The sequence below is a fragment of the Pollicipes pollicipes genome, unplaced genomic scaffold (genome assembly GCF_011947565.3).
Source record: "Pollicipes pollicipes isolate AB1234 unplaced genomic scaffold, Ppol_2.1 Scaffold_4002;HRSCAF=4701_pilon_pilon_pilon, whole genome shotgun sequence".
NCBI classification, from domain to species: domain Eukaryota; kingdom Metazoa; phylum Arthropoda; class Thecostraca; order Pollicipedomorpha; family Pollicipedidae; genus Pollicipes; species Pollicipes pollicipes.
Genome location: NW_023596420.1, coordinates 16720515 through 16741699, shown reverse-complemented (window position 1 = coordinate 16741699; position 21185 = coordinate 16720515). Strand labels below are relative to the sequence as shown.

General features: G+C 49.2%; 1 protein-coding gene across 4 annotated transcripts; it reads right to left on the bottom strand.

Moving 5' to 3' along the window:
* Positions 1-3446: 3446 nt before the first annotated feature.
* LOC119094047 (creatinase) lies at positions 3447-19210 on the bottom strand. Of its 4 annotated transcripts, none has more exons than XM_037217113.1 (10): positions 19105-19210; positions 14098-14310; positions 13183-13306; positions 10279-10397; positions 8820-9047; positions 8025-8172; positions 7427-7541; positions 6827-6937; positions 5536-5669; positions 3447-4768 (listed from the first exon to the last, which is right to left on the bottom strand). In XM_037217113.1, the coding sequence occupies exons 2-10, from the start codon at positions 14236-14238 to the stop codon at positions 4566-4568; spliced, it is 1323 nt and encodes a 440-aa protein (XP_037073008.1). In that variant the 5' UTR covers positions 14239-14310; positions 19105-19210; the 3' UTR covers positions 3447-4565. The 4 variants fall into 4 exon arrangements, with proteins under 4 accessions (XP_037073008.1, XP_037073010.1, XP_037073011.1 ...); XM_037217115.1 differs by having other exon boundaries at positions 10279-10394; XM_037217116.1 differs by having other exon boundaries at positions 14106-14310.
* Positions 19211-21185: the final 1975 nt, after the last annotated feature.

Genomic DNA, 21185 nt, shown 5'->3' with positions numbered 1-21185 from the left:
AGAGCTCCCGACTGGTGACAAAATATTTGAACCAGTGCTGCAACACAATAAGCGAAGTGATTGTTCCCAAAACGCTCATGGAAAACGAGTCAATAAAAGTAAAGATTGGAAAATAATGAAATCATATCATGCATGTCGATTCCCAGGGCGGTAATTACCCTCACTCTAGGTAATTTGAGCTAAAAATTTGGGTGGCATTTCAGGCTCCTGTTTCTTTTGTTGCGGGCAGCCGATGTAGGAAAAAAAAAACTCTGCACTCTGCATTTATGAAGGCCAGCTTTTGTGGCCGATGTCTGGTGGAGTGTTTTTCTGCGAGCTCTGGCTAGAAAAATGATGAAGATGGGAGCCTCTGCACTTTGGTTTGCTATGGAACAAATATAATGAACCATCGATTGGAAAAGCATTGGTTTGTTGTCGGCAAAGTGATGTTTATTGGAATGTTGATGTGATGTATCTATCCACGAAAACGAGAGCAAAAATGCGAAAGGAGCTTAAAACTGAGGGCCTAGAATTGCGCGTCAAAGCTTCCATTTCCATAAAAATCCAGAATTTGGCGTGCTGTTGTGGAACTGGGGAAACGGTTTTTAGCAATGTAAATTACGTATCGCAAACGCGATAAAAGAAGTTGAATTCTAAAAGTGTAGCAAAGTCTACACAGAACCTTTTCCGGGCATAAGAAGCATCTGTATTAGTTGCTAACCTAGCAAAAGTAGGCGTTTTATCTGTCCGAACAAGATCACCGAACACTTAACTTGAGGTGCTTAACACGCATTTTCGGCGTTGAAAAGTCCTGATGCTAATATCTGGGTGTATGAAATGCGTCTTTAAAAGAAAAACATATAGGCAGTGTAAATGAGGCTAAGGGTTAAAAAGTTACCTGAAACCAAAAGACGGTTTATACAGCAAGGAATCTTAGAATTAGCGCCACACAGCTGCACAACATACATTTCTCTCCGGAACTTCAGCACAGTGTTTAATGACAAAACTTATATCTCTCGACAACCTTGTCACTCGCCGCCAAATGCACGTGTCTCCGCCCAACGCAGAACGCGGCTGCTGCCGTCCGTGTGAACAGCCGTTACTAGCCGCCGGCAGTATTTTGTGTTCGCAGGCAGCAGTCCGTGGAGATCCAGGTTAGGTCTGGCTACTGCTGTTCCAGATCGCAGCAGTCCGTGGAGATCCGAGGTTAGGTCTGACTTCTGCTGTTCCAGATCGCAGCAGTCCGTGGAGATCCAGGTTAGGTCTGGCTACTGTTGTTCCAGATCGCAGCAGTCCGTGGAGATCCAGGTTAGGTCTGGCTACTGTTGTTCCAGATCGGGAAAACCTCGCACAAGAGGCCATTGGCACATTCTACGGCATCGCCGCGGGGAAGCCTGCTTTGGCTGTCTTGGACTTAGATCTGGCCGTTGCTTGATTGTGTGAGTTGGTTGGCGAGCCGTCCTGCTGTTTTTTTTTCCGGTGACGAGTGTGCATACGTTGGTGGTGATTCGCTTAGTGATGCTTTGCTCGGCACTAACTTTCGTCACGCTGTATTTATGGGTCCCAGATAGTCTCAGATAAACAGTTGCGCAAAAATCACTTTAGAAGCGTCACTTAATGCGTGTTTGTGGGTTCTACTGGTCGCTATATAGAGGCCGGTTTTACTCTATACGTCTCCTCGCAAGCAGCAGAATGTAATCCATCAGTGCGAGGCGGCCGATTTTCTTCGCTGCTCTCACAGGTATCAAATGAGACGGAGTTGACCGTCGCCCATGCTAACTCTATTGGGCAAGTTCGCTCGCCTCACACCACGCATGTGTGGTCTGGTCTGGGCCGCAGTTCTACACATGCCTTCCTCTCGCCACGCCGGTTAAGAGTATATCTGGTTTTAGGGCCGATCACCTTCAGTTCTCCAGTTATTAGAGTCCAAACGATAGAGCTTTCCCTGGAATTTGTAAGATGTGGGCTGATAAGACAGCATCATTAGCCTTATTCCCCGGAGAAAAACCAGGAGGATGGAAATATAGCTGGGTTGAGATTTCGGCAACATGCCTTTTTTGTAACAATAGAAAAAGCGTATTTTCTGGTTTCGTTTCAACAAAGGCATGTTGCCGAAGTATCAACTCAACTATATCTCCATACTCCTGCTTTTTTCTGGTAAATACTGCTATGTTTTCTAGGTGAATAATATTCCTCGCTAATGCACTGAACAACTTACGAAGATGCGGGCTGCCTGTGTCTTGACTGAAATACGCTGTTGTTCGAACATTAACATATGCCTATCCAGAACGTATATATGTATCCTAATTCAAGTTCACTGAATTGAACCCATGAATAAACGCCATATTGGTTCAGTGTATAGGGGATTGGGTCAGCGTATATGGGCAAAAACGTACTGCTTTATGGAAGGTCATGCTATATCATGCATGTTTCTCGTGTGGACAGCATAAGATTTGGGCTACATATTGTTGGGGTTGCTGCAAGTCATCCTGAGCAAATTTGCATGTTGGGGATGCAGCTGTTTTTTGCAACAAAAAAAATCATAAAAGCTCGGTTAGACTTGCTGCTGGCGGGACAGCCGCCAGGTGACAGTTGATCTGCTGGTGGGACAAGCGCTAGCTGACAGTTGATCTGCTGGCGGGACAAGCGCGGGGTAACAGGTGATCTGCTGGTGGGACATTCGCGAGATGACAGGTGATCCGCTGGTGGGACAGCCGCGAGGTGACAGGTGATTTGCTGGTGGGACAGCCGCGAGGTGACAGGTGATCCGCTGGTGGGACAGCCGCGAGGTGACAGGTGATTTGCTGGTGGGACAGCCGCGAGGTGACAGGCGGTCTGCTGGTGTGGCAGCCGCGAGTTAACAGGTGGTCTGGTCGGAGTGGGAGACGGCAGCATTAGCAACGCGTGGAGCGATTGCGTGAGGCTAAACGATCATGTTTTATGTCCCTGTTGCCAGGGTTGTGTGCAAAGCGAACGTTAATTGATAGGGTAGCCGTCTAAACAGGTGAATTGGACTACAATTTTGTACTGCCACCATGTTATATGTTAATTATCCCATCTGGTCGAATGACGCGCACTTGATGATCGTTAGTATTCACAATTGTAACCGGGCGCGGTGGGGACTGTTCACATGCCAATGAAACACAAAAGCAGATACCGAGGGCGGGTCGGCCGTTGATTCGGACGGCGGGGATCGGGGGGGGGGGGGGGGTGGGGGGGGGGGGAGTTCCCGCAGATTACGGACAGAGCGGCAGGCAGCCGCTCGGCAGCTCTCTCCGTGTTTCACCGCCGCGCCACCTGTGTCAAGTGATGACGTCAACACTGATGACGTTTCTGTCCGGTTAGCGGAGCTGTCGCCACCATCGGAGAAAGAACTCAGCCATTTACACCACTGAAGCTTGTGGCAGTTGCGATTATGGCCTTTATGCGTTATCATTTCCTTGGTAAGGCAGAGTAAAAAACAAACATGCCGCCCTTTGCACACGTTCAACAGAGAGAAGCACAACCACCGTCTCTCCAAGAAAAGTGATCAATATCTTCATTTTCCACATTCCAAATGCTCAAACATTAGAGTCATGATCAGTACACCAATGCTTACACAAATCAACCAGGTAATCCACAAACCAAACAACTCACGCTACCTAAACATAGATATAATCAGCACTGCATATAAAAAGCTTAACAAGAAGGATAGATAACGTGCAAAGGGAGGTGGCAGCAACAAACATTGGCCTAAAGCTACAAATGAACCCATTGTAGTGGAGCATTGCGGAAACATACAATTCAAAGATCCACGAGGTACTGCTTAGCATAATCTACCATATAAATGAGGCAACTACGAAAGGGATTGGGCCCACCGAAGAGTTTGCTAACCTTGCGTCCCTGAGCGGGAATAGAGTTCTTAGTTCGAAAAGTGTCTTTTCGACCCAACAAAGCCCAAACTGAATTTGGTGAGTTGTCTCGGACCATAACGCCAAGGACTAAAGCAATATCACAATGGAATTGCCACTGTCGCATGCGTACCTCCCGCAGAGCCCATACTTATGTCGCACCTTGCCGAATTAGTGAAGCGTCAAGATGAACTGCCGGTAAATTGGAGCTACTGAATGAATGAGGAGACTACATCACAGTTGTAATGCATTTAATTCAAGAGCTCTTCAGTAGACCTCACGCCAGTAAAGGGATTGGACCTATTGGGTCTCAGCTCGAATCACATGGTGTTTAGGTACAGACTCTTTAAAGGGACTAGGCCCACGGCGAGTTAGAGGTCTTAAAATTATTACCTGATCCATCTCGCATCATGGCTTTTACTGTTAGTTTTTTCTTACCCCCCCCCCCCCCCTACCAGCTAACAATTCTGCAAACAGCTTTACCGTACCACAGGCCCAATGGGAGACGAAAGCCGCACAGTCGACTCTAATTGTGTCGACTGCTATCCTCACTGTATGGGAACTGTAGACAAAGAAGAAAGCGTTAATATTTTTGTTGTTCCGTGTTTTGGGGAGCGAAACCGGCTCAGGAATAATAATTGCCGCTGCCCGTTCTAGTAAAAGCTAACTCATAAAAGTGCTGGACACCACCTCTCATTAATGTTGAATGATATTGTGCTCCGGGCCATAAGGGAACTTTGTGATGTCCTCAGTGGTGCCGTCGTGGTGCAGCACCACAATGTTATGCTCGCGGTAGCCGCCCGCTCCCGGCTGGCCGCTGGGCACCATCAGCATCGGCTCCATCGAGATCACCATGCCCGGCTCCAACACCGTGTCGATGTCCTCCCTCAGCTCCAGACCTGCCCACAGCGGACACCACGCGTTAAAGGAGACATGCAACCGACCCGCCTCAACGACGAACCTTGGCAGCCGACAGAATGGCATGGCTAAAGCAGACCGGGTCAAACTGCGTATCATTAGCGACTACTTGATATACAAAATGTATTTTGGAGCGTTCACTGGTTTGCACCTTCTCTCCATGCTTTCTGCTGCAGTTTGTGCATCCATAATAGAGAATGGAGACCTACAGTACGGGAACTGCCAACCGCGTTATAGTTTTTTTGTGGAACGGCTGTTGGATACATGTGCACCTTCGCATAAATTCACGTTTACAATTATTAGCAGCCTGGTTTAAGCTAGTGGTGATTCTCACTGAGTCACTTTGGAGAGCGAGGCATGCACTGCGCACTGTTTCCTGCCACCTGAATACCGTCGTGAGGTATAAACTGAGATCGAGACCAGAGTGAGAACTATTTCAAGTTAATGTGCGTGTGTCTGCGTGTGTGTGGGCGGGGTACATCTGGCTTTTTGCTCTATTCTTTCTACACCACACTCGCATGTGCCACGTTAAGGTCCCGTAGCAATGGGGCTCGAACCCCTCAAAAAAGTGAAAAGTTGGTACCGCTTATAACCGGGAAATGTGACGGGACCACACATTAACACTGGACTTCCAGTTGCCACATAGTAAATGCTTTTGGGTTATTGTGGCTGGTCTAGGACAGATACATTTTTCAAGATGCAGAGTATTCTGCCGACAGTCCGTTGCCTGGATAAGTGGCCATCTTACCGGCCTCCCGTCCGTAGTAGTGGCAGAGCACACCGAAGCTGTGGCCGTAGCCGAACGAGCGGTACTGGAGCACTCCCAGCTGGGCGCACAGGTCGTTCAGCTCGTGCGCCACCTCGCTGCACTTCTTACCGGGCCTGGCAAGCACAGCAGTGTCAGGGCACCACAGGTTGAGAACGTATGCTAATGTTACTCGGTCTGGCAGACGTGGCTGTGACGGGGCGCCGCAGGCGGAGAAGATATCCTAGTGTTAGTCGGTCTGGCAGACATGGCTGTGACGGGGCACCACAGGAGGAGAACGTATGTTAATGCTAGTCGGTCCGGCAGACATGGCTGTGACGGGGCATCTCAGGATGAGAGGATATATTGCTGCTACTCAGTCTGGTTGGCATGGCTGTGACGGGGCACCACAGGCTGAGAACGTATGTTAATGTTTTTTCGGTCTGGCAGCCATGGCTGTCACGGGGCGCCGCAGACGGAGAAGATATGCTACTTTTACTCGGTCCGGCAGACACGGCTGTCACAGGGCGCCGCAGACGGAGAAGATATGTTACTTTTACTCGGTCTGGCAGCCATGGCTGTCACGGGGCGCCGCAGACGGAGAAGATATGCTACTTTTACTCGGTCCGGCAGACACGGCTGTCACAGGGCGCCGCAGACGGAGAAGATATGTTACTTTTACTCGGTCTGGCAGACACGGCTGTCACAGGGCGCCGCAGACGGAGAAGATATGCTACTTTTACTCGGTCCGGCAGACACGGCTGCGTCAGGGAAGCGAAGGTTGTCAAGGACCTTTCTGTTCCTGGAAAAAGTAGTTGTATTTACTTTTAAAGCAACACAGGCTCTGGAGGCGATTTACAAAGGCTTGTCAAGCATGGCTGGGTAATGACAACACACACCAAGAGGGACTTTAATGAAACCGGACCCACAAGTGTGGCTCTGTCCACGAAATACGGGCTTCGAGAGGGCCTTGCTGCTACCAGACCTGGAAAGCACGGCTGTGTCTAGACAACGCCGAGTGCAAAGGGACCTCGCCATGCTTGGCCAGTATGACAGAGCCAGGGGAACACAGGATGTGTAAAAACATTGCCAACATTAGTAAGGTTGAAAGTGTGAAGGGACATTACTGGGCGGAGCCAAGCCGGAAGCTTTGCGTGGATAACAGCTGAACAAGGGGTCTTCGACCCGCTGATTGAGCACCTGCTAAGGTCTCAGTTAAAGGTATGAGGCGCGGCCTCGTGACAGGCATTGCAGTCATCACACCATGACCAGAAACGCAGATTCGTGTACTCACTTCAGGAGCTGTATGCCGTGTTCGTGGATCTTGACATTTTTCTGCCAGATGTCGAGGCAGTCGTCTGGACAGTGCCCCAGAAACATAGTTCTCTCGAGTGCTGTGTAATGTCTGATCGCCACAGGGAACGTGGTTGTTAATGAAATAGAATATTGCTGGGGTTTCAGTCCTGCCGTGAAGACGTTCGGGTCAAATTTCGGCGATCAAATGGTCTAACCTGCCTTCTATAATATCGCCGCTGCTAGTCAAAATCTATGACAGTCGGCTCGGATGTTACTTTTGATGTCCACACGCGAGTGAAATATTGTTCGAGCTTAAAGGCATCGCCATAACTCGTGAGTACATGTTTCATCTGACCTCGGGTATTATGGGATATTATACTACGGTGGCCATTCTGCGCATTAGATAACAGCAGACGCCTGATATATTTCAGAAAGGTTTGAATAATTTGGCTGCTATTGCTACAAAATACAGTCATCCAATTAGGGGCAAAATATAAAGCTCACTTTTGGAACTACATGAAAAGACGAGAGGTTATCATCGGTAGCAGGGCGACGGCCGAAGAGCGCGAGTAAGGGATGCGGCACCGCCGATACGTACCCTTGGGGCATGGCAAAGGTGTTACACGAGATGACGTCTCCAGGGACGACAGCTCGGGTCGTGTTGGGGTTGTGGGCGCCGTCACTGTTCACGCCTGTGTTGAACCAGACCCAGGCTGCAACAGGTTAGAGATCAAGACGTAGTGAGCCTCTGAAAAGGTGACCAGAAGCCATGCTTTCATGAATAAGGTAGCTGTGTACTCCGCGAACTATTTCAGCAGGGACTGACTGTCACGCGAATGCGTTTGGTATAACAACAGAAAGCATAGCACAGTCTAAAGCAGTCACCAGGAAATGGTTATATTTACCACATTTAGCAAAACTAGGCAGGGCTAAAATTTATAGGACCTGGCATTAACAGCCCTGTAAGTCATTCGGATTTATTTTAAAACCATGGGCACAACCACACTGGCAGTCATGGCTGTCACGGGGCGATTGACCACCTGGCGATTTGACCACGCCGACGACGAGCCGGATTCGCAATCAAATGATGATGGACATTTCATAATTCCGTATACACCATATGGTATAACCACGTCATCTGATACTGGCACTGCCAACGCCAGGCATTTCACACCAACGGGGCAGTGCCCACTCACTGTCCATCAGCTCGCTGTCCGGGTACAGGCGGGCGATATTGCGGACCATCGCTGCCGTGCCCACCAGCGCCATCTCGTGCTCCTGAACGCCCGGCCGCAGCGCGTCGCGGATGGCGTACCCGCCGACGTCGCAGGTGGCAGCACTGTTCTGTGAACCGGCCGCGCGAGAGGTGCGAACAGAGCGTGTTTCAGGACTGAGTTCGACACACAGCGGTTCACGGCTCTTGGCTATCACACACACCCGTTGGCAGGCTGCGGGGTCGTGCGTACTGTAATGCTCGTGTGGGTTGCCCGAAGCCACACGTGTATAAAAACGATCGCTTCTCGTGGGAGATTGGTGGCGTCAGTCACCGGTTGGAAACTGCCAGGCATTTTTATTTGATAGGTTGTCATGCAGAGGTCACACTGGTGGACAACTGTGGGCCTTAGGAGACCGAATGAAATGAAATTAGTCTTCAGTATTGGGTTGCATGTATGTGCTGATATGTGCTACATGAAACGCGAGGATGTCTATCATGTGTTACAGGCCCTGAACAATGACTATTACTCTGAGAAGCTCTTGCCCCCATTCTTTTAGTGGAACACAAGCAACGTGCCTGTTGTCACCTCAGAGCCTTGTTCAGCATTGTTGAACATGTCTTGTTTTGCTTCTTACCATCACGTTTCTTGCACTTTTCTTACGTTATTTATCACTCCAGGAGTAGTTAACCCGTTGGTAAGCACTGACCAGTCTGGAGAGAACCATCACGTGTTCGGAAACGTGACCTAAAGTAAGATAAAACCCAACAGCCTTACCTTAATAACGTCTATTTCCTCCTGGGATTTTATCATGCGCATGCGCATGGTTGTTTCAGCAATATCCACTAGTTTATTGTTATGTGGCATACAGTTGGCTAGTTTCGCATTTCTTTCCAAGGTAACGTCGTCAAACTCGATGCCAACATCGCCCTTAACATCCCTCAGCAGCTGACTGACAGCGTAGAAGAAATTATCACGCTTCCAATCGGTGTAGATGACGTTGTCCTGCGGAGGAAACGAGACGGTGATTTCCAGAATTAAGGTACTGAGCGTTCTCATATCACACTCCTAACGCCGGACAGCTAAGCAAGCGCTCTCATATCACACTCCTAGCGCCGGACAGTTAGGCAAGCGCTCTCATATCACACTCCTAGCGCCGGACAGTTAGGCAAGCGCATCGGTTTCAATGTAGGTTTACGGCAGGAGATGCTATTACAACTTAAACACACATGATTGCTTCGCATACATTTTATAAAACAGCAAAACTGGTTTTGGATCATGGTCGAGGTTGTTTTGTTGCTACAGCAGTATGTGCTGGACTGGTTAGCTCCTAGTGTTATATCGCTTGACAGCCACGCGTCATATTCCAGGACTGCAGACCTCATGCGTCTACTCCTTGACTCCAGCTGGAGCTTACAAGCTGGCTAGGTGCTAGAATTTAATAGACTTATAACTGTTCGGAGGGTTTCTGGGTCATGAGGAGTCGGAGTTTGGGGCTGAATTTGGAGTTCTCCAGTGTGGGAGAACTGTTGATTGAATGAAATTGGATGAATTGGAGGTTGGTGCTCTTGAGTGGGGTCCTAAGCCAGGATGATTAGAGATCAATAGTAGGGCCCTAGGCTAAGATTTGAGTTTATGATCAAGTCTTGGATCTGGACTGAGAATCACAAAACTGACTCCTTCGACAGTACTGAAGCTCACGGCAAAAAACAAAATCATTGGCAAGGCTACATTGACGTTTTGCTTTCTACGCCATGTTATAGAGGATCTAGTGCGCGTTCCCACGTCAATCCTGAACCTCATGAGAAGACTTTTTCATTAGAACCAGAGCTCCTGAGGGGATTTCTCTACCAGAACTGGACCTCATGTGTGGTTTGTGACTCCAGTGGATAGAAATCCCTCCTGGCTCCCACCGTAGGACTAAAACCCGCTTACTGGCTTCCGCTCTAGATCCGTTAGCTGACCTAGGCTGTGACCCACGTGCGGGCTCCTGCGCCAGGACTGTGACTCACGTGCGGGCTCCTGCGCCAGGACTGTAACTTACGTGTGGGCTCCTGCGCCAGGACTGTGACTCACGTGCGGGCTCCTGCGCCAGGACTGTAACTTACGTGCGGGCTCCTGCGCCAGGACTGTGACTCACGTGCGGGCTCCTGCGCCAGGACTGTAACTTACGTGCGGGCTCCTGCGTCAGGACTGTGACTCACGTGCGGGCTCCTGCGCCAGGACTGTGACTCACGTGCGGGCTCCTGCGCCAGGGCTGTGAGCCGTCGATGAGGGCAGAGACGGTGCAGTGGTTGTCGGGCGTCACCACCAGGCCGTACGGACGGCCGAACGCGCAGTAGATGAACCCGCCTGCTAACCACACGGGTCAACATGTATAGTCGGCTGACGACGGAGGTCTGGCACGCGGCGCCATGACCGCTGCCGGACAGACTGGCCGGCTGATTGACTGGCATTCTGAGCAGGCGGAGATCCAGCTGACGGGCACGCTCAGCGCCGCCCAGGCGCGGCCAAACATAGGGACGAGCTCTGTTGGCCACCCGCAGGCAGCCAGTGCGGTGGTATGCTGAGCTAGTGCAAGCGACTGGTACATAGCATTCGAGTGACAAATCAGGTATTGCATGGCCCAACAGTCATCTAGCATGTATGTCTCGTCTTCGTCATCTGGTCTCATCTGGTATATATAAAATACCAGATGAGGTGATGATATGTGCACAGGCCCTGGCTATATAGTTATGTAGGATGCCAAAATACGCAGATGTGGAGCTGCAAAACAGTGCAGTAAGAAATTGGACCTCACAGATAAGTTTATTTCCATACGCAGCTGCCAGCAGATGCGCTGTAACTCGAAAGACCAACATAACACGGAAACAGTGGCTGTTTTTAGCCACGCAGTGCCAGATACTGGTGGACAGTGCTTGATGTGTGACTCCACCGACCTGTGCAGTACGAGATGTTGTGGGACGATGATGGAGATGATGATTTGAGTTTTTAGGGTTCGCCAACATCAAAGGTGATAATGCGTGCAGAAATGTTGTGTAGCGCATATACCATGCACAAGTTGGCTTTATAGATCCGTACGTAGCAAATATGGATATGGCCCTTACCGATATGTGCCTGGTTCCCAACATCAGTTCTCGGTCAACACTGGTCCCTTCGCAAAATGCACGCCCTGGTTTTTGAGTTCCATTAGCTCTCTTGATGTTGGTTCCTCCGCATCAATTAGAGTCATGGTTATGGTTCTTTTGTTCTTGCCTCTCAAATCAAACTTGGGATAATGGTGTCAATTTTTATAAATGATTGGGGGAGAGGTGAGCCGAAGGCCCGACAAACTAGCCCCTTCATTTTGGTCTCAACGGATCCAGCCCAATTTTTTTTGGCGAAGGGCAGTTTATGTGGTAAATATTTGTACCATTAAAAGAAAGCCTTTAATCTCGGCAGCATAACAGTCCTACAGGGGCGGATCTAGAGAACGGAGGATGCACGTGCCCCTTCTGATGGAAAAGTAAGCGCGTCACACCTAGAGGCCGCCTTAGGGCGCCGAAGGCACGCTTTTATTGCGGCCATGGACGGCGGCACGTGTTTCTAGTTGTGGTGGATGATGATAGGGCTAGTCATGGAGGACTTCGGTCATTCCCTTACTCATGAGCTTTTCAGTTTAGCCTCTCAAACCTTTGCGTGTCTCCTGGCCATAGCTGTGTAATGTTCATCACATCGTTTATCCGCTCAGCAATTTCGTGTTAGCTAGTGGTACGAGCAAACACGACTTCATGTCACGAGGGTATATATATATATATATATATATATATATATATATATATATATATATATACATCATAGGAGTATTCTAGTGTTGGTATGTGCACTTCTCCATACCGCAAACACATATGTCTTGTTTCTTTGAGGCGGTACACGTCCGGCTACATTAACGGACCCAGTTATGAGGTTTGGGTGCCAAGCCATTTAAGTAACTCATTCTACTTCCAATCATTTTTCGTCCTTGGACTTAGATCGCAGCTCCCACCGTGTAAAACAGTACTGTATCTAAGCTACGATTTTTATCTAAGTTACGGTAGGCAGAAATGTCGGTCTGAATTTGGCGTCATACCACATTTTCAATTCGCTTATGTAATGGCATCGACAATTGTGATCAGCAAGATCGATCGACAATTGTGATCAGACAATCGATAACACTTATTTGTGCTTAACGACACATAATGAACATTTCACATCGACCAGTAATTGTGTGAGGCTGAGAGTAACGAGGAACTGTTTCAACTGGAAATACACAAATGCGCTGACTTGGAGAAACGCGTGGGGTAGATTCACCTTCCAAAATAAATGTGCACGTGTGGCTCGTCAACGAGGGCCATTTGGTTGTTGCCTTGAGAGTGTTAGCCAGGTTACAGGGCGGCGGACAGTCGTGTAGTCGCATAACGCGGCAAAGATCCTTCCGTCCTATTTAGAACGGGACAGAAGAGAAAAATCTGCTGAGGACGCTTTATAATAAAGAGATCGTGATTTCAATGTGGTTTTAGCAATAAGCCATGTACAGCATGGAATTGGATTAAAGATCCGTCCCAGAAAAAAGCACGTGTTCTGTGACCTGACGGCTGTTACAGCCAGCGTGTGTTACCTGCCTGCACGGACCTGTATAGTAGCAGATGTTGTGACGGGACGTGAGAGCGCTAGCCAGCGTGTGTTACCTGCCTGCACGGACCTGTATAGTAGCAGATGTTGTGACGGGACGTGAGAGCGCTAGCCAGCGTGTGTTACCTGCCTGCACAGGCCTGTATAGTAGCAGATGTTGTGACGGGACGTGAGAACGCTAGCCAGCGTGTGTTACCTGCCTGCACAGACCTGTATAGTAGCAGATGTTGTGACGGGACGTGATAACGCTAGCCAGCGTGTGTTACCTGCCTGCACAGACCTGTATAGTAGCAGATGTTGTGACGGGACGTGATAACGCTAGCCAGCGTGTGTTACCTGCCTGCACAGGCCTGTATAGCAGCAGATGTTGTGACCGGACGTGAGAACGCTAGCCAGCGTGTGTTAACTGCCTGCACAGGCCTGTATAGTAGCAGATGTTGTGACGGGACGTGAGGACGATAGCCAGCGTGTGTTACCTGCCTGCACAGACCTGTATAGTAGCAGATGTTGTGACGGGACGTGAGAACGCAGGCGGCCATCCCGCTCTGCTCCATTTGACACCTCAGCTTGGCGATTCGGGACTCCACCTCGGCGTCGGAGTAGAAGGCTCGCGTCTGCCGGCACCAAAGTCCGCCGGTCAAAAGGCGAAAACAAACTTGATTTGCGTATGGATCGCTTTAGGACCCTTGTAGATCATGTAAACCATGCCGTGTCTACATGCAGTGGCAGCCCGAAAGGTCATGGAAAGATCATAGATCATGTCAACCATGCCGTGTTCACGTGTAGTGATAACCTGATAGCCTTCATTCGTGTGAAACATTCTCTGTCAAAAGCTTTTATCAGTCCCCCTAGTCAGCACATTAATGATCTCATCTGAAAGGCAATGCATACTTCTTCACGGCACATGCACAAAGAGCGTGCAAGAGGGGGACACATGTAGGACACACAAACGCACGAGCACACATCAGCGCACACGTACATGAACAGTTCGCGTTCTGATCCTGGCTAAACTAGACTATCGCGACTAGACATGCGTAGTAGATAGTGTGTTCGAAATGAGGAGTGATATATGTGCATGTGATGCATTAATCTACGTTTAGGTATAACGCGATGTGCGAGTATAAAAAGCCAACGATATCGGATCCTGTGTAAAATGGTCGACTATGACTATGACAATGGGTGAACCGGGAGCCACAGACTAGCAGGAGATAGCCGCGCTGCAGCCTGCCAGCCGCTTCTCTAACGGGCTGTCACACAAGGCTGGTGTGGTGGCTTAAGGTTACTGTACTGGCTGCTGAGTTGACTATGGCGTCAAACGCAGACATCGTGCACTGTGGCCGTCCAAAACAGAGGGAATCCTCCCCCCCCCCCCCCCCCACACACACACACATCATCGCGTACGTACCTTCTCACCATTTCTGATGGTCATTGTTCTGGTGTTTTCGAATTCGGCGATGGTAGAGGAGTTTCGAAGCGACGTCACAGAACTTGCTGACAGCCGCCGGCACAATACGTCACGCATCGATGTAACAGCTGTGCGAAGCATCTTCAATCTGATACGAAACGGAGTTCAACGATGGCAGTCGGTCAGTGTGCGATCTTGTGAGAGCCTCTCTGCCTGCCGGGTGTGTGCGTCAGGCATGCTGTTTGGGAGGTTCTACACTCAGCATGCCACTCAAGACAGGGGCTAGTGGATCGTTTGCGACCTCACTAGCGAATGAAATTCTGATCACAAAACAACGTGAAACCCTGTCATAGACGGGCACTGTATAACTACTGCAGTTAGGCTATGCCCCAGCAAAGCATTCGCACTGAGAGACAAAGCATAATTAACTCTGCGATGACAAAGCAGTGATAAAACTTTTCCGTAAGGTATGCAAGAACTTCAGATACGCATGCAAATTAGTATTCGCCGAGGAAAGTATCGTTATGTGCTCGTGTTCTGGTCCTGTCTCGAGGTGTTCCTGCAAATAAATCCATGGAATGAACACGCTTACTTGAATTCACATGCCCGACGCTATCCTTACGTCATTTGATTACGGGTCATAGTTCCGTAATAACTAGCAAGTGAAGCAGCCATGCCAATTTCTTATGTACTTATGACTATGTAACACCACACCGGGTTCGTGATTGAAGCTTGCATAGCTTGCCCAACATTCGGTTGAGAGCCAATCTACGTCCACGTTATTTGGAAATGGTGTTCATGGATGCGAGATCTGAACGGTTCGACGACAATACTCTCCCCGGCCTTGGGTGCGCTGAGTGCCCACGCATACTCTGGGAGGTGGGACGCGTTGCCGGCCTCGCTGCGTGCAACCCTGTACTTAAGGCATAGGGCATCACGACGATTTCCCTAAACTCTTGCTTGCGTTTAGATCTGTAACAATCGTGACGGAAAAACGTTCGAGGCAGCACTTGGCTTATTCCAAGTTTCATGTTACCAATCGTAAACCCTGTATCATTAGTCGTTTTTGCGTTTTGAGTAATTAAATGAATGTTTGTGCTGATGGGGCTTTACTTTTTATCATAAAATGCTGTCAAACATTCGTAAGAAGCACGTGATATTGGAGCTGTTGCAGCTAAAGTGGCAGCAACCGAATGTTTCACGCTAGATTATGATCAACATTCACATACGATTTACAGTGTCACCAGATCTGCTGCTATGTAGTATAGGGGAAGTCAGCCAAAGTCCAATAAAGTCCTATAATCCAAAGCCTTTGATATGGTGTGATTCTCAGATCAGCGTGCGCACTAAGCAGTGTTGTTGCACAAGCGCTCAGTCCAGCCCTTTAACGTCATCTGAACTTATGTACTGTGCCATGTGGCTGCCGCCGCATGGCACGGGACATCCCAGTCAGAGGCAAATGACAAATGCATAAAGCGAATCAAACCCAACTCGCCACTGATGAATGAATCAGGAGGTGGACGCTGAAACCAACGGAGTTAGCGGGACAGACGGAAATGTTTCTGAACTTTTCCCATAATGCAGAGGTTACGTACGGCAAAACAAAATTCAGTTGGTGGATAATGTGTAGGTATAAGGAAGGAAGGGTAACGGGTTGGTGTGGACTTAAGGACTTCACGGGTCGGATAAAGCCATAGGTACCCACGTGATATAGGTAACAGTTGGCATGGGTCGGCATGGATTTTGGGAAAACATATGCACCGACATTGGTAAGACTGTACGAAATGTTGGGTAAATTTTCCAGGAAATACTACACAACGGTACTGTTTGCGCCTTATTTAGACATTCGTTTCATTTACACCACTTTTGTAATTACTCTCACGACAGGATATGTTGGGATGTAAGCGTTCCTAAAAGTCTTCCATGGTGTACATAATGTGCGCATGCATTGAAATACCTGGAAAAAAGCAGAACAGTGGGTATCAGGTGAGCATAACTGGTCAGCGCTGGTTAGGAGCCAAGTGCGTGCATAGTCGCAAGGGTAAAGAGCGGATTGGGTTAGCAAAATATTATCCGTTAAGTCACCAAGAGTGAGCACAGTCCTAGGAGTAGCGGATGGATTTGGTGAGGAAAATTCTACCCGTTAGGTGGTCCACTCTGCAATTGCCTATGCTGTGCCATCTTCTATTTTTATCACAATTTTCCTATTATTTCGGTCACTACATCACCTCGGTCGTTAATCCCATATATAAAAACTGCAAATGTACTTCTTAGTCGGAATACTAAATTTCAAGTGTATGTACCAAATAATTGCACTCGCCATCTGTGTATCAACAGGGACCGTTTCCTTTAGCTTCGTTGAGGATACAATGCAATTTTCTCGTCTCATGGGCGCCGTAACACGACAAATATTTCAGTGATCCGGTACTGAATTTGCAAAAAAGGCGTTCTCCGCGATGACCATGCGTCATACGTGATCCAGTTCAGAAAAGGACGTAAAACTGCCGAGCCGACAGAACACGGTTGCAGCCAATGCTTACCAATGACAATTTCGAAAGTCAGGGACATGACGCGAACATCCCTTGACTCATTGTGGTCTGACGTAATCTGACGTAAAAATGTAAGTCTGACTAGGAATGAACACCAACAGCCGCATAGTGTCAAATAGAGTGGCGGTAACGGAATCCGGCGTCTGTACGACCGCTTTTCATCTGCATATTCATCCACACATCCATACAGCAAGTGCCCACGTATTTAGAAGCAAATCTGTCCGATTATAATCACATTTTTCTTATACAACTGCGGATTTTTAGGCTGGTGCGTGACCTCTAGGGCCTTTTTAACCTCGCCGACCTTGGTACAAGGAGTACCAGAAGAAAGGCATAATGGGAAAAGCTAATGCCATCTATAAATGGTATTGACTAAATTTGCTAGTAACCAACACGCATGCTGGCGCAAGACGCTCCCCGTAAAAAGCAGTTCCCAAAGATTTTACCTTGTTAAAATATCATATTATTGGCCCCCGTTTCTTTCTTTCTTTTGTTTTTCGTTTGTTTTGGCCTGATGTTTCCATATTTTGTCTGCATCTAGCATGCGCCACGTAGCAATGGTGGCACAAGGCTTTTACAATGCTTTCTTGGGTTTTTACTCCTGCCTTGGCAGCCCCAGGCGGCCCAGCCTACTTGAGGTGTTTAAAATTCACTCCAAGCAGAAGTGGTTAAGCCGGAAATAACGTTGTACCAGAAACAGACATATATATCGTGTTTACAAATAGCATCCACGTTTTTGTTGGTTTACTTTTGCACTCTCTGATGGTTTGGTCTGGCTGTGGGCCTACTGTGCATGAAAGCGTGCTCTTGTTTCAGAAAAGGTTTTCTTGATGTATACAAGGCGTCTCCTTATCTAGAAAAAGGGCCTCCGAGTTCATAACAGGGACGTTCTAGTTCATAAAGAGGCCTCATAATTTATGATAGGGCATTCTTGTTCATAACGGAGGCCTCCGTTTTCATAACGGAGCCCCCTAGGTCATAATAATGGCCTTCTGCTTCACATCAGGGCCTTCTAGCTCATGACGGAGGATTCTTAGTTCAAGATGGGAGCCTCTTAGTTCATAACGGGTTCTCCTATGTCATAGTGCCCACTAGCTTAAAACATGGCCTCTTGGTTCATAATGGGCATCCTAGCTCAAAACGGAGCCTCGTAGGACATGACAGGTGCCTCCTAGTTGATAAAGGAGATCTCCTAATTCATGACCAGAGCCTCGTAGTTCATATTTGGGGCCTCCTAGTTCATAACGAGTGCGTCCTACTTTATAACAGGGACGTCTGAGTTCATAACGAGGGTCTCCTACTTCACAACAAAGGCTTCCTGGCTCAAAACAAGGGCCTCCTAGCTCATGACGAGGCCTGCTAATTCATAATGGGCTTCTTCTAGCCCATAAAAGGGCCTCCTAGTCCATAACGGGGCTCATTAGCTCATCGCAAGGCCTCCTAGTTCATCGTGGGGCCTCCTAGTTTACAACACCTACCTTCCAAGCCAGTAAAGGATTTCCTTAACACAATACTGGGTCCCCTAATCTAGAGAATGGGATACTTAATTCATAAAGGTGGTCCATGATCCATCGAACGAGTCTCTTGATGCAGAAAAGTCTTTGGAGCCCAATTTAGCACCCTCTAGCTCAGCCATGAAGTCCTCCTCAGTCGGAATTTTGGTAATGAACGTGAACGTTGACTTGTGCAAAGGGGGTCTTCCATCTTTTTGCGGGGGCGGGGGCAAAAACGTACTCTTGCCCCCTCTGCACCCCCTTCCCCTGCTGCACTGCACCTGAACAGGGTCATGCATGAGACTGACGCTTTTGAAAATAACTGGGGTGCCCTTGGTAACCGGATGACCTTTACAGCAAAACTGTTCCGTGCAGCTAAAAAAATGCACCATCACTCAGAGGGTTATTGTAAGAATATAGCGGGCCCCGAGCGAGCTGCCTCTCAGCAGCCAAAAAGGTCCTGTGTCGCTAAAAGGCTCCTAAGCGTTTGGAGGCCCTGATAGAGGTTTAGAGCATATATGATTTCTGGGCCTTTAAAGTGCGCGTGGAATGCCTTTGGTGGGCATTAAGAGTGCCTCTAGGAGCCCTGGTGACCAGGAAGGATACACTGAAAGGCCAGAGGGGCCCGGGACGGCCAGATGATGTCTACCAGGAAGCCAAGATGAGGGGTGAAATCGTGAAACTGCCAGACAGTTCCGGCGATGGAATTGTCAACTTTTGCCTCGACAGTGCGATTACTCTTTGGGCTATTTTCATTTCGTATGATCAGTTTTGTTTACACCGCGCGAGCCCAAAAATGACTTACCTCGCGGCTTCCACCCCCCCCCCCCCCTCCCCAGACCTCACAATTTTAGGTTTACCGGGTCGTAGGTCACCCTCCCCGCCTCCGACCCCCACAGTATTTCTGAGAGCTTTGTGTGAGAGGAACGTGCACAAATGCCTTGATTGCAGCTGTAGGTACTCACCCAGAATGAATATATGAACTAACTGATTACGTTACGAAATCACTACTGCTTGCAGCTAGACCCGCAGCTGCTTTCGCTGGAGCAGGCACTGCCCTGCCTGTCACACTGCCACCGCTGAAGTCTGGGCGGCATCGTACTGGCAGCTCGTTTACCGTTTAACTGTACCAAGGACGTCGCTAGACGAATGACATGCATGGCGATAAGAACGTTGCCATGAAGGCCCAAAAGCCGTGTAAGATGTCAAGGAGGCATCTTTTCTGAAACTTATAATTTGAGTGACGATCTACAAAAACGTGCTGATATTTTCGTGTAAAAAAACGTGTCAAATGTTGTCCGAATTTGGCAGTGGTAACTGCACCCTACCTTCTCAAAATCAGCGGCCTCTGGCCATGTTATGCCCAGCCCCAGCCCAGCGCCAGCGCCAGTCCCAGCCACAGCCCCAGCCTCAGCCCCAGCCCCAGCCCCAACCGCAATTCCAGGCCCAGGCTCAGCCGCATCTCAGGCCAAGGACCGTTCGCAGTCCCAAGCTTGGCCGCAGTTCCAGGTCTAGGCCCAGCTGCAGCCACAGGCCCAGGCGCAGCCGCCGTCCCAGGCCCACGCCCAGCCGAAGTACCAGGCCCAAGCCCAGCCGCCGTCCCAGGCCCAACCCCAGCCGCAGTGCCAGGCCCAGGCCCAGCCGCAGAAGCAGCCGCAGCCCCAGCCCCAGCCCAGCCCTGCGGTGCACTGCCTAGTGCCGCGCGCTTACGCGTGCAACCAACAGCGATGTAGCCAAGGGGGATTTGGGTGCAGGGGCGCAGGATCCATGTTGGGGTTGGGAGGAAACTCCAAAAAATCAAAATGAGCCCTCTTAGATTACATTGTGGGCCTCTACGGGCCAGAATGGGCCCTCTACAAGTCAGAATAGAGTTAAACTCTCGACAGTAATAGCAGACCTCCTTCGGGTCAAAATGTACAATCCACAGGCCAGAATGGACCCTCTTAAGGCCAGAATGATCCCTCTTAAGGTCAGAATGGGCCCTCTACAGGCCAGGATGAGCCCACCGCAGTCAATAATGGGCCGTGCACGGATCAGAATTAGCTTCTGCAGGCTAGCGTGGGCCTTCTTTACACCCAGAATTGCTCTTTTTTGGTCAGAAGGAACCATTGTTAGCCCAGAATGAGCCTTTGACTGGCCGGAATTAACTTTTGCATGCCCCCCCCCCACAGCTCTCAAGTTGGGGGAGGGAGCGAGCTGCCCCTAAGCCCCCCCCCCCCCCCGTCTATCGCGTCCTTGTTTGGGCGCCGTCCCCTGCCCCAGAGGTGGCACACATCCGGCTCTCCAGGAGCCGAATGTGTTCAAAATAAACTCGCGCTGTGTATTTTCCGTTCCGTTTTAATGATGTCTATACGACACTCAGGTGTACCACCCATGCCACTTCCGTGCTCGACATGCGTATTCTTTTGTGAACCAATCCTGGGTACAACAGTAGGTTCTGAAAGCGCGGTTTACAAACCTCTCTAGATTGGTAGCTTTGCAGAACATTTTTGCCTGCAGTGCGATTTTACTGGGTGCTGGAATATATACGCATGTCTCGTGGTTAACCATCATGGCAACCGGTATTTAACGGAACTGAAAGCTGTGAAGATGCTACTTCTTCTGACCAATCACAGGCTTATATTGGCGATGAAATTCGCAGCATAGGTTTAGAAGCAGTGACACTTGTTATAAAGCTAAGGATACCGGAGCGCCTTCCCCCCCCCCCCCTCACCTTCCTCTGGGCTCAGCATCCCAGCCTTTCAGGTCCTGCGATCGTGCAAACGTGGCAGGACGTAGCTTCACAAAATGAGCTGGCGGGGGTAACTGAAAAAATGGTCCAACCTATCCGAAAACTATGTCGAAAAGCAGGGTTTTCCCCAGATTTGGCCCACTTTCCTCGCAAAGTTGGGAGGCTGAAGCTTCTCCCAAATGAATAGGAAGGACACCCCTGAAGCGTAAGTTTTATTTGGTCCCTAGCTGAAGCTTTAGAGTGAGCTAATCAATATTGTGACGGTACGATGATGTCCCGTCTGGGCTTCAATATCGCACATTAGCATGATACGAC